General features: G+C 45.7%; 1 protein-coding gene across 2 annotated transcripts in view; it reads left to right on the plus strand.

Moving 5' to 3' along the window:
• The first annotated feature begins 550 nt into the window (after positions 1 to 550).
• SGCG (sarcoglycan gamma) overlaps positions 551 to 14,759 on the plus strand; it is a 321,504-nt gene continuing 307,295 nt past the window's right edge. For both annotated transcript variants that reach the window (XM_056561751.1, XM_056561752.1), the window contains exon 1: positions 551 to 941. In XM_056561751.1, coding sequence (XP_056417726.1) covers positions 894 to 941 — 48 coding nt within the window. In that variant the 5' untranslated portion in view covers positions 551 to 893. The remainder of the gene's footprint in view (positions 942 to 14,759) is intronic.

The following is a 14,759-nucleotide window of genomic DNA, read 5'->3' on the forward strand; positions in this document are numbered from 1 at the left end:
TCTATCTATCTCATATCTATCTATCTCATATCTATCTATCTATCTATCTCATATCTATCTATCTATCTATCTATCTCATATCTATCTATCTCATATCTATCTCATATCTATCTATCTATCTATCTCTCGCTTTCTATCTCATATCTATATATCTATCTCTCTATCTATCTATCTCATATCTATCTATCTCTCTAGCTTTCTATCTCATATCTATCTCTCTACATACCCAGTACATGCAGGCTTTTCCAGTGGATCAGTATCTCAGCACCTCCCTATTGCGGTCCCGGTGCCCCCTCGGTGTGGTCGGTGCCCCTCTGTGTGGTCGGTGCCCCCTCGGTGTGGTCGGTGCCCCCTCGGTGTGGTCGGTGCCCCCTCGGTGTGGTCGGTGCCCCTCGGTGTGGTCGGTGCCCCTCTGTTTGGTCGGTGCCCCCTCGGTGTGGTCGGTGCCCCTCGGTGTGGTCGGTGCCCCCTCGGTGTGGTCGGTGCCCCTCGGTGTGGTCTGTGTCCCCTCGGTGTGGTCGGTGTCCCCTCGGTGTGGTCGGTGCCCCTCGGTGTGGTCGGTGCCCCTCGGTGTGGTCGGTGCCCCTCGGTGTGGCGCGCAGAGGGTTAGGTGTCCCCCCCATCTGCAGATGTTCCCTTCAGCTGGCAGTCACGTGGTGTGAGGGTCCTGGAGGAGGAGGACTCAGGTGCCCGGGCGTGCGCTGTGTCAGTCTCCGGAGCTGCCGCTCCTGTCCCGGCTCATATCTCCTCCATAGAGCCGTGAGGAGAGGATGTGCCCGGAGCTGTGAGGGCACAGGAGGCGGCACATGGCACCTGACGCCCGGGGAGGGCAGGCTTGGGAAAAGTTGCCTGGATGAAGCCCAGCCAGTCCCGGAGCCGGCATTCCTCTGGGAATGAGTTTACAATCCGATACCATATCCTTAACGGGACCGGGACATCAGGTGAGAACCGCGGCTGCCCTGTGCAGACTGGAGCGGCTTTTATGGGGATTTTCTGGGACTTTATAAACAGTAATTCCACTGTGTATGCATCCTGTACATGTGACACTGTATTATTATCTGCTATCATACACATGGATGCCGGGGTCATTCTGTACTGGGCATATTATACCTGTATGTAGTGTATTAACATTACATATGAAACATCTGTATTACTATACATGGCACACCTGTATACATGGCACACCTGTATACATGGCACACACACCTGTATACATGGCACACACACCTGTATACATGACACACCTGTATACATGACACACACACCTGTATACATGGCACACCTGTATACATGGCACACGCACACAGACCTGTATACATGACACACCTGTATACATGGCACACACACCTGTATACATGACACACCTGTATACATGGCACACGCACACACACACACACACATGTATACATGACACACCTGTATACATGGCACACGCACACACACACATGTATACATGGCACACGCACACACACCTGTATACATGGCACACCTGTATACATGGCACACGCACACACACACACACACATGTATACATGACACACCTGTATACATGGCACACGCACACAGACCTGTATACAGGACACACCTGTACACATGGCACACACCAGTATACATGGCACACACACACCTGTATACATGACACACACACACCTGTATACATGGCACACACACACACCTGTATACACGACACACACACACACACATCTGTATACAGGGCACACACACACCTGTATACATGACACACCTGTATACATGGCACACGCACACACCTGTATACATGACACACCTGTATACATGGCACACACCTGTATACATGGCACACACACACACACACCTGTATACATGGCACACACCTGTATACATGACACACACACCTGTATACATGGCACACACACACCTGTGTACAGTGCACACACACACACACACCTGTATACATGGCACACACACACCTGTATACATGACACACACACACACACCTGTGTACAGTGCACACACACACACCTGTATACATGGCACACACACACACCTGTATACATGGCACACACACACACCTGTATACATGACACACACACACACACCTGTGTACAGTGCACACACACACACACCTGTATACATGGCACACACACACACCTGTATACATGGCACACACACACCTGTATACATGACACACACACACCTGTATACATGGCACACACCTGTAGGTATTGACTTAGCATTGGACATGTCACACCTGTACTACCTGGTATGTTGCATATATGCAGGTAGGGATTTAGCACTTTATATGCCATCCTGTACCCCCTGGTATGATGTTTATGTATGCAGATCGGGACTTGGCACTGCACATGGCACATCTGTACTACCTGGCATACACCTGGATGTGTGTATGTGAGTACTGACTTGGCATTGGACATGGGGACATGGGCACCTGTACTACTTGGTATGTTGCACATTTGCAGGTACTTATTTTGTACTGTATATGACGCTCCTGTACCCCCTGGCTTCATGTGTATTTATGCAGAGAGTGACTTGGCACTGCACATGGCACATCTGTACTACCTACTACCTATTATTTAAGATATATACAGTAGTGTTTTTGTACAGTATATGACACTCCTGTACCCCCTGGCTTGATAACGTATGCAGAGTGTGACTTGGCACTGCACATGGCACATCTGTACTACCTGTTTTGTAACATACACTGTACAAAATCACTACTGTATACATCTTACATAACAGGTAGTACAGATGTGCCATGTGCAGTGCCAAGACACACTCTGCATACATTATCAAGCCAGGGGGTACAGGAGTGTCATATACTGTACAAAATCACTACTGTGTACATGACACTCCCATAACCCCTGGCATGATGATGTATGCAGAGTGTGACTTGGCACTGCACATGGCACATCTGTACTAGCTGTTATGTAACATATACACAGTAGTGATTTTGTATTGTATATGACCCTCCTGTACCCCCTGGCTTGATAACGTATGCAGAGTGTGACTTGGCACTGCACATGGCACATCTGTACTAGCTGTTATGTAACATATACACAGTAGTGATTTTGTATTGTATATGACCCTCCTGTACCCCCTGGCTTGATAACGTATGCAGAGTGTGACTTGGCACTGCACATGGCACATCTGTACTAGCTGTTATGTAACATATACACAGTAGTGATTTGGCACTGTACATGACCCTCCTGTACCCCCTGGCTTGATGATGTATGCAGAGTGTGACTTGGCACTGCACATGGCACATCTGTACTAGCTGTTATGTAACATATACACAGTAGTGATTTGGCACTGTATATGACACTCCTGTACCCCCTGGCATGATAATGTATGCAGAGTGTGACTTGGCACTGCACATGGCACATCTGTACTACCTGTTATGTAACATTAATACAGTAGTGATTTGGCACTGTATATGACACTCCTGTACCCCCTGGCTTGATGTGTATTTATGCAGAGAGTGACTTGGCACTGCTCTGCCTGGCATATACCGATGCCACCTCTTTGAGAAGACCACTCCCTTACCCAGACCAGATTTTCGGCTCCTTATTTCTTATACATTCTTTGCAAAGACTCCGACACAAAAGATCACTTTATGTGCATTTTGGGTGGTCTTCTCAAACTGGCTCCACTGTATTGGTATGTAGTTATTGACTTGACACTGGGCATGTCCTACCAGTACTACATAGTATATTGTAAATGGGTGCAGGCAGCGACCTGGCACTGCACATGGCACAACTGTATTACCTGGTATGTTGCATATGTATCCAGGGAGTAATTTGGCACCGTATATCACACTCATGTACCCCATGGAATTATGTATATGGGAAAAGAAAATGACTTGGCACAGCACATGGCATATCTGTACTACCTGACATATACCTAAATAAATGTGACTATTGTCTTGACATTGGGCATGTCATACCCGTACTACCTGGCATGGTGGATATGGGTGCTGGGGGGGGGGGGGGGGAGGGACTTGGTGCTGCTTGTGTTACAGCTATCTGTACTACCTGAATATATATATATATATATATATATATATATATATATATATATATATATTTATTTGTGTGTAGACAGTAACTAGACATTGAAAATGCCATAACTGTACTACCTGGTATGTTGCATATGCAAATAGTGATTGGGCACTGTGTATGTGCCCGCTGGCATGACTACATATTTGTATTATCTGGTCTTATCCATGTGTTCAGTAGTGATTTGACACGACAGAAGTATTTGCTATACCAGTGTTTCCCAACCAGTGTGCCTCCAGCTGTTGCAAAACTACAACTTCCAGCATGCCCTGACATCCTTCAGAACAGGGTTTCTCAATCAGGGTGCCTCCAGTTGTTGCAAAACTACAACTCCCAGCATGCCTGGACAGCCTTCGGAAGTGTTTCTCAGAGTGCCTCCAGCTGTTGCAAAACTACAACTCCCAGCATGCCCGGACAGCCTTCGGAACAGTGTTTCTCAGTGTACCTCCAGTTGTTGCAAAACTACAACTCCCAGCATGCCCGGACAGCCGAAGGCTGTCCGGGCATGCTGGGAGTTGTAGTTTTGCTACAGCTGGAGGAACACTGGTTAAAAACACCCTGTGCTATACTGTAATTTCCAGTGCATTGTGTAGATTGACATTATTTATATGACCCGATATGGAGTCTATAGGCAAAATACAGAAACAAAAATAATCTATAACACTATAATCTGTTTACTAAATTGCAGTTATTAATCCAAAAAATGTATTTTGTTGAAGAATCCTGCACTGTAATACAGTGTTCCCCATCCATTGTGCCTCCAGCTGTTGCAAAACTACAACCCCCAGCATGTCCGGACAGCCTTCGGCAGATTTGAGGCTGTGTACAGTCCATTGGTTTACATTGAAATTTGCGGCTTCAATTATGCACAGGATAGTGTACGGTGTGAATAGACCCCTACGTGGCCCATCTCCCAACAGGATGGAGTGGCTAGTTATACGCTACAATAACAGTAGGATTATGTGCAGTAAGGGTAACGTTTCTCCTTAAAGGAGGAATAGAAAAACCAGAGTTAATTTCTTCCAAAAACAGTGCCACCCCTGTCCTGAGGTTGTGTGTGGTATTGCAGCTGAGTTCCATTGAAGTGAATGGAGACAAGCTGTAATACCACACTGGCACTGTTTTTTTTGGGGGGGAAAAATAGCTCTGGTTTTCTATTCCTTCATAACCCCTTTAAGGAGAGGGCCAATGGTAGTGTAAATTCTTAAAGGGGTATTCCAGGAAAAAAACTTTTTTTTAAAATATCAAAAGGCTTCAGAAAGTTAAACAGATTTGTAAATTACTTCTATTAAAAAATCTTAATCCTTTCAGTACTTATGAGCTTCTGAAGTTAAGGTTGTTCTTTTCTGTCTGAGTGCTCTCTGACGACACGTGTCTCGGGAAACGCCCAGTTTAGAAGATGTTTGCTATGGGGATTTGCTTCTAAACTGGGCGGTTCCCGAGACACTTGTCATCAGAGATAACTTAGGCAGAAAAGAACAACCTTAACTTCAGAAGCTCATAAGTACTGAAAGGATTAAGATTTTTTAATAGAAGTAATTTACAAATCTGTTTAACTTTCTGGAGCCAGTTGATATATAAAAAAATTTTTTTTTCCTGGATATCCCCTTTAAAGACCATGCCATGGCCCACTGGGAAGACATATGCCAAGTAAACTTTCACCAGAAGGAACAGTGCTTGCTATCTGTTGCCACCTATTGGTGGTACTGTCAATGAGCGGCCTTAAAGGAGTACTCCGGTGGAAAACTTTTTTTTTTAAAATCAACTGGTGCCAGAAAGTTAAAGGGGTTATTCAGGGGAAAAAAATTTTTTTTATATATCAACTGGCTCCAGTAAGTTAAACAGGTTTGTAAATTACTTCTATTAAAAAATCTTAATCCTTTCAGTACTTATGAGCTTCTGAAGTTAAGGTTGTTCTTTTCTGCCTAAATGATCTCTGATGACACGTGTCTCGGGAAACGCCCAGTTTAGAAGCAAATCCCCATAGCAAACCTCTTCTAAACTGGGCGTTTCCCGAGACACGTGTCAGCAGAGATTACTTAGACAGAAAAGAACAACCTTAACTTCAGAAGCTCATAAGTACTGAAAGGATTAAGATTTTTTAATAGAAGTAATTTACAAATCTGTTTAACTTTCTGAAGCCTTTTGATATATAAAAAAAAGTTTTTTCCTTGAATACCCCTTTAAACAGATTTGTAAATTACTTCTATTAAAAAATCTTTACCCTTCCAGTACTTTTTAGCAGCTGCATGCTACAGAGGAAATTCTGTTCTTTTTCAATTTCTTTTTTGTCTTGTCCACAGTGCTCTCTGCTGACACCTGATGCCCATATCAGGAACGGTCCAGAGCAGTAGAAAATCCCCATAGCAAACCTATGCTGCTCTGGACAGTTCCTGACACGGACAGAGGTGTCAGCAGAGACCACTGTGGACAAGACAACATTTTTTTTTTAAAAGATCAGAATTTCCTATGTAGCATACAGCTTCTCAAAAGTACAGGAAGGGTAAAGATTTTTAAATAGAAGTAATTTACAAATCTGTTTAACTTTCTTGCACCAGTTGACTTATAAAGACCTAAAAAAAAAAATAATGTTTTCCACCGGAGTACCCCTTTAAGGAGCCTTGAAACATGACTGGGGAGTATAAGCAAAGTTAGATAACTCTACCTTCCAGGTGGAGTTCTATGTGCCATTGAAATCAATTTGTGAACCATGTAAATGGTGACTGGACCAAGTCCACTAGGACAACACTTACCTTAGCAGGTTTCCAGCCTGGCTACTATAGGGAGGACTCAATTGGGAAAGCCCCTTTTTAATGTCCTTGCCCGTGTATGGCAAAGGTGGTCTTAGGCTGGGTTCACACCACGTTTTGTTAAATACGGTTCCCGTATACGGCTGGGAGGAGGGGGGGCGGGGCTTAATCGCGGCGCCCTCACTCAGCCGTATCCGGCAACCGTATTTAATGCATGTCTATGAGCCGACCGGAGTAAACCGCAGCCTCCGGTCGGCTTCGTTTCCGGCCGTATGCGGTTTCCCGACCGTAGGCAAAAATGCGGTCGACCACGTTTTTGCCTTCGGTCGAGAAACCGCATACGGCCGAAAACGAAGCCGACCGGAGGCTGCAGTTCACTCCGGTCGGCTCATAGACATGCATTAAATACGGTTGCCGGATACTTCTGAGTGAGGGCGCCGCGATTAAGCCCCGCCCCCCTCCTCCCAGCTGTATACGGGAACCATATTTAACAAAACGTGGTGTGAACCCAGCCTTATTGAGACAGCCTTGTCAGAGCCGGGGAATAGGGACCATCTTTATCCAAACCCTCTAGTGAGATATATATATATATATATATATATATATATATATATATATATACACACGTACATACATACACACACACATAGTATATATGCACATATCATTAAAAAAAAATATATAACAAAATAATATATATATATATATATATATATATATATATATATATATATATATCTGAGATGCCACCAGCTTTTTTAAAATATAACGTCACCATGCAGGTCTGGAACTATCACCCCATGTCTACAGCAGTGTTTCTCAAGCAGGGTGCCTCCAGCTGTTGCAAAACTACAACTTCCAGCATGCCCGGAAAGCCTTCGGCTGTCCGGGCATGCTGGAAGTTGTAGTTTTGCAACAGCTGGAGGCACCCTGCTTGAGAAACACTGGTCTACAGGGTTATTGTCAAGCAAAACATGTTTCTAATATGCTCCTGTTGTATCGGACAGATGTGCGGGTGTGAAATGCTCTAGGGGTCGGTCATGCAAATTAGGTATATAAGCGGCAAGTAATTCAAATTCTGGTAGATGAATTCGGGTGAGTGAGGAATACAATACTTATTTTTTCCTTCAATTTAGCTGCTTATGTATTTGTTTTGTTCCATGCACCACAAACTTCAGAAAATTGCTTCATTATTGATGTTAAAGCTTTTCCGAGATAAACAAGCAGTGATACCATATGGCTTTTCACCATGATCCTTATTCTGTTTTTTTTTTTTTTTTTTTTTTTTTTAGGCTAATGCATAAAAATATAATCGTTTACACCAGTGGTTCTCAACCTTTTTTGCCTGAGTACCCTTTGAGAGCCCATTCCCCAAAAAAATTGTACCCCCAAAGACATTTTGTAATGATTATAGTATAACCAAACTCAAAAAACACCCCAAAAGGGGAATGAGGGGTCCTGAGACACAATAACTACAAACCCCAGGGCCGAAGCCCAGGAGTCACTAACTCCCCTCTTAAATAATCCCCTAAAATATAACTTTTATTGGTATAATAAAATATTCCCACTCAATTGGTTAAAAATAAGTGTCAGAGTGTTGCTTGAACAATGAAAAGTAACCAGTAGGGGACCCCCCGTCTGAAAACAAAACCGTTTTAGCGGCGCTGCAGCCTGCCGCAATGGCAACACTGTGACGTGCAACTTAAAATATAAGCACAGCCACCCCCGACATGTTTCGCTGTTGAGACAGCGTTATCAAGAGGTTATGTGGCCACATAACCTCTTGATAACGCTGTCTCAACAGCGAAACATGTCGGGGGTGGCTGTGCTTATATTTTAAGTTGCACGTCACAGTGTTGCCATTGCGGCAGGCTGCAGCGCCGCTAAAACGGTTTTGTTATCAGACAGGGGGTCCCCTACTGGTTACTTTTCATTGTTCAAGCAACACTCTGACACTTATTTTTAACCAATTGAGTGGGAATATTTTATTATACCAATAAAAGTTATATTTTAGGGGATTATTTAAGAGGGGAGTTAGTGACTCCTGGGCTTCGGCCCTGGGGTTTGTAGTTATTGGATTATAGTATAATTCATATGCTTTACTTTCATCTATAACAGGCCCCCCCTCTCCCTATCTCCCCAGTCCCCCAATTTACAGGTGACGTCTTCTCTAACCGGAGTTGTTTACTTTTCAGCCTAGACCGCCATTAAAGGGGTACCCCGGGAGGAACCTTTTTTTTTTAAATGAACTTGTGGTAAGCTTGTGGGGGTATAGGGTATATGGGTTGTAGCTGTGCAGTGATGAAAGGGTGCTGGTTTAACCCTTAACTGTCATGACGCCAGGGTGAGGGCTCTTCACCGCGGCTGTCCCGAACAGCCCGACTGAGCAGCAGGGATACTTTCACTTTCGCTTCAGACGCAGAGGTCAGCTTTGATCGCCGCGTCTGAAGGGTTAATACAGGGCATCACCGCGATCGGTGATGTCCTGTATTAGCCGCGGGTCCCAGCCGTTGATGGCCGCCGGAACCGACCCTATATGACCCCGCGGCATATCGCGGGAGCCGGTGGAGTACGTAAATATACGTCCTTCGTCGTTAAGGGGTTAAAGACACTTTTTTAAGATTATAGTATATTTCATATGCTTTACTTTTCTTTTCTTCACTATCTGGCCTAGACCGCCATTAAGATTTCTCCCATACAAAACGTTTCCACAGAACCAGCCAAACAAACATTTTAGGCTCCTTTCTGCAGTACAATATCCACCTATTTACAAACTCCCCATGTTTAGTGTCACACACAGTAATAGTTCCTGCTTTGCGTCCCCATAAAGTTGTTAGACCCCTCTGTGCCCCTAAATATAGCTGTAGGCTCCCAAACTGCCCCCATATAGAGTTGTAGGCCGTCATACTGTCCTGCTTTGGTGCTCCTCTGGTCTGGGGACCTATTGCTATGGTTCATAGCAGCAGGTCCCCGTTATGCAGGGGCAGCGGAGCACCAAAGCTGATGGTAGTTACTGCCCACTGCCCGCACTTCTCCTTTGCTGTCCTCCTGCTCCGCTCCTCGGTGCAGTGACGTCAGCCTACAATTTCTTTCAAAGTGGTCCAGACCAGTAACCAGTGGCTGTGGCTGCCATTACTGATTTTTTTTCAAGTACCCTCTGGAGAACTGCTAAGTACCCCTTGGGCATACTTGTACCCCAGGTTGAGAACGACTGATTTACACCAATAAACTGTACTTCCTTCCTTCAACCATAGGTGTCACTATGTTGTGGTCTATACCATTCTAAGGCTGGGTTCACACCACGTTTTGTTAAATACGGTTCCCGTATACGGCTGGGAGGAGAGGGGGCGGGGCTTAATCGCGGCGCCCGTACTCAGCCGTATTCGGGAACCGTATTTAATGTATGTCTATGAGCCGACCGGAGTGTACCGCAGCCTCCGGTCGGCTTCGTTTTCGGCCGTATGCGGTTTCCCGACCGTAAGGCAAAAATGCGGTCGACCACGTTTTTGCCTGCGATCGGGAAAACGCATACGGCCGAAAACGAAGCCGACCGGAGGCTGCGGTTCACTCCGGTCGGCTCATAGACATACATTAAATACAGTTCCCGAATACGGCTGAGTGCGGGCGCCGCGATTAAGCCCCGCCCCCCTCCTCCCAGCCGTGTATGGGAACCGTATTTAACAAAACGTGGTGTGAACCCAGCCTTAGACAGAATGTCCACCCAGAAAATTTCGAGGTGGAGACAAAGGCCATTCTGTAGACAGCGGGCATAGGCAGGACATGCTGGCACTAGGACCCCTCGGATATGCACCGTCACCATAGACGGCAATGCATTTCCGAGCAGATTCCGCAGAAAGAATTCACATGTAAATTCTGTGGAGGCCAGAATCAGATTTTTAGCGGAAGATTTTTCCACTACAGAAATTGTGCTGTGTGCACGGTAAGGGCAGGACTTCATTAAAACCGATGGGACTCTGCTGTGACGGAATTTGGCTCGAAAATTACGCCACGTGAGCATAGCCCAAGGACACCTACTCACTGTATTACTTTCTCCCCAACAAAACCCCTAAACTTGTAAGACAAGCCATCCAGGATTATAACCTTTTTTTCTGTGGTGTCCCGGTACCGTATTGCATACCGTACCTTGTATGGTGGTCCCCAAAGTCAGAGTTACTACATTCAGGTAGGGTCCCCCATGTGGGACAGCCCCTAGTTGCCTCCTCCTACTCTAATTTTATAATGTTTATATGTATATATTTAGTAATGTGTATACTTAATATAATGCATATTAGTATACTCACCTTGTTAGCGTCGCCTGCCGGCCTCAGCATAAAACTAAACCGTGAGTTAATATCTCAATCCCCGCTAAAGCTAGCGTGATTACTGGACCGAATCTAAACCCCTAAATCCAGTGGATCACCGCAACCATTACTTTCCTAAGCTCAATAGACTCACAAGGTCCCAACCACTTGTCAAGCTCTAATAGACTGTGTTATATGGACTGTTCCTGTTCATTATTGCATAAAATCTTCAGTAAAAGTTTTGCCAAGTTTCAATCTCCGGTTGTGGACAATCAATGATTTCCTATCTCCCTTTCGCTTTTGGGAAGGGTGGCGGTAGGACAAACTTACAGAGAATAGCCCCCACCCTGGCGTCACGAATAGAAAGGGTTAAGGAAGCACCCTTTAGTAACCGCACAGCTACACTCCCTATACCCTACAACCCCAGGCTACCACATTTCCAAAAACAGGACCACACCTGTTCTCAGGTTGTGTGTGGTATTACAACTCCATTAAAGATTATTTTTTATTTGACTATGCTACAGGGGATGTACTGTTAGCGTAGGTCATAATATAGTTTCTGTATCTGTGTTTCATGGTGTTCTCACAATTCTGTGTTTTTTGCTCAAAGTTTATTTTTAACAGCATACAAAATTTGTGTCGTCTCAGGTTTTCCCAAGTTGCAGTGCAGCCTCAGACATTACATCACTAGTCAGGTGATCATAGGGAGCCTGTCTTTGCTTAAGTGGGTGAAGCGATCGCTGGGTGGGAGATTATTCTGCAAATAATTGTAATTGTATTTTTGCAACAGCTGGAGGCATCCTGGTTAGAAAACTCTAGTCTATTGCATTGAAGGGATCAGAGGTGTGTTTCAATGGGTGGGGTGGCTGGTGTGAGGAAGGGAGAAAAGAGACCTTTCACTTACAAACAAGGAATCATGGGACTTGTAGTTTAAGGGAATGAACTCCAACAGTAAATAGCCAGTTCACAAAAAGAAAGTCACAGCGTTATAATAATCTTACAACATTCATGGCACCGTCACGCCTCTTCCCATAGACGCGCATGGAGGGGGCATGGTGTGATGTCACGAACGCGGAAGCTGCAAGCTTTCGTCTCCTGGGCACCGCCACTGCCAGCCCAAAGATCTCAGGGGTCCCCAGCGGCGGGACCCCCGCGATGTAACATCTTATCCCCTATCCTTTGGATAGGGGATAAGATGTTTACAGCGGAGTACCTCTTTAATTTCACACTACGAAATTTCCAAACAGACATTCGAGAGATTTTGGGTGCGTCCCCACAGACGGCAATGTCTTCGGCGCTTATTCTGCCTAAAAATTGAGGAGGCTAATTCTTTTGGTGTCAGAATTTCAGCACTCGGCCGGCAATGGGATTCTGAGGCACCGGAATTTCTGACTTAAATTCTTAAGCAGAATTCCAGACGGAAATTGCGTAGTGTGAACCTAGCCATAGAGGCATCTGCAGAAACCTCTTTTTTTTAAGAGGCATACCCTTTAATCCAGATAGCAGGAGAGCCTTTTTTCCATTACAGTATATGGGAGGCAGTTGCTTATGGAAAAACAGAATACCATCTGACATAATACCAGTGTGGTGTCCCGGCACCGTATTTTATACGTTACCTTTGCAGAGGTCCCCATAGTCAAAGTCCCTAGGACGTCGGAGTCCCTCTTCTGTAGTTATCCCCTTGTCACCCCTCAGTTAGTCAATTACTATATAGAAGTTCCTATAAGTATAGATATATGTATATATATGTAATTGCCTACCTGTTCAAGCATAGCAGGACCTGCGTGTCACGTGATTAGATTAGAACGCTATGGTTTTACTACAGGACCTTTGGAGGTTCCCATGACGTGTTCACCCACAATGCACTGTAACGGTGAGTGACAGTTGTTATGGACCAATCCAAAACGGCCAGCCCCTGTCCATATAAGGGAGCTGCACCATCTTGATCGCTCTCTTGGGTTGCTGACTCTGGAAGAGGAGGACCTCTGCAGCTTACAAGACAATTTACTAGGCCAAAGCCTTGCGGCCTCGGCCTCTAACATAGTGGATAGACTAAACAATTCCCCGCTACTCTCTGCAAGATCACTGGACCTAAACTCACCCTTAAATCCAGCGGATCTATGCTACCAAATCTCTAAGAAGCTAAATTGATCTTATCTGATCCCAACCGACTGTAAATCGCTGCTCAGCTATATCTGTAGAGACTCTGTTATCTGGACTGTTACTTTTGCTGCATGTACAGAAATTCTTCAGTAAAAGTTCCTGCAAGTTTTCAGTTAACCCCTACAGGACCCATGACGTAACGTTACGTCCCGACACCCTGGGTCTTAAGGACCAAGGACGTACAGTTACGTCATGGGCAGTTCTGGTCCCCGCCGTGCGCCGGGCGGGGATCGGACCGGGATGCCGTGCAAATGCCCAGGGGGGTCATGAGACCCCCCCGTGTCGGCGATCGCGGCAAATCGCAAGTGAATTCACACTTGCGATTTGCGCAATTCCGTTGACCCGGTGACCCGGAATGTAAGGGGGATCGCGGTTGTCTAAGACACCCAGGATCCCCCTGAAGCGATAGGAGTGAGGTGGCAGGGGTGCCACCCCTCATATCCCTGCTATTGGTGGTCTAGACGCGACCACCAATAGCAGATCGGGGGCGGGGGGGTTAACTTTCGTTTTCACCATCCTGCCCACCCACAATACACGGGGCAGGACGGGGAAACGGCGGGGACCGGCGTCGAAGATCCACTTACCGATCTGGGCGGGCGAAGGAGGCTGCGGGGGACGGAGATCGGTGGGCGGCGATGACGTGCGGCTGGATCCGACGGAAGCCGGTGACTTGCCTAGCAACATCTGCAATGTACAGTTTGAGACCATTATACAGTGGTCTCTAACTGTAGCCCTCCAGATGTTGCAAAACTACAACTCCCAGCATGCCCAGACAGCTGTTTGGGCATGCTGGAATATGTAGTTTTGCAACAGCTGGAGGGCTACAGTTTATAACCACTATATAGTGGTCCCTAAACTGTAGCCCTCCAGATCTTGCAAAACCACAACTCCTAGCATGCCCAAACAACTGTTTGCTGTCTGGGCATGCTGGGAATTGTAGTTTTGAAACAGCTGGAGGACCACAGTTTGGAGATCACTTTTTCAGTGTTCTCTAAAACTGTAGCCCTCCAGATGTTGCAAAACTGCAAATCCCAGCATGTCCAAACAGCAATCAGCTGTCTCGGCATGCAGGGAGTTGTAGTTGCGTACCTCCAGCTATTGCATAACTACATCTCCCAGCATGCCCTTCGGCGATCAGTACATGCTGGGAGTTGTAGTTTTGCAACAGCTGGAGGCAGACTGGTTGGAAAATACTGAGTTAGGTAACAGAACCTAACTGAAGGTTTTCCAACCAGTGTGTCTCCAGCTGTTGCAAAAGTACAACTCCCAGCATGCACGGTCTGTCAGTACATGCTGGGAGTTGTAGTTTTGAAACAGCTGGAGGTTTGCCCCCCCATGTGAACGTACAGGTTACATTCACACAGGCAGGTTTACAGTAAGTTTAATGATTCAAGGCTTTTTCTCCTTTTACCCCTTATGAAAAGGAAAAGTTTGGGCTACACCAGCTTGTTAGTGTAAAAAAAAAATAAAAATAATTTACACTAACATGCTGG

This window comes from Hyla sarda, chromosome 2 (assembly GCF_029499605.1).
Source record: "Hyla sarda isolate aHylSar1 chromosome 2, aHylSar1.hap1, whole genome shotgun sequence".
NCBI classification, from domain to species: Eukaryota; Metazoa; Chordata; class Amphibia; order Anura; family Hylidae; genus Hyla; species Hyla sarda.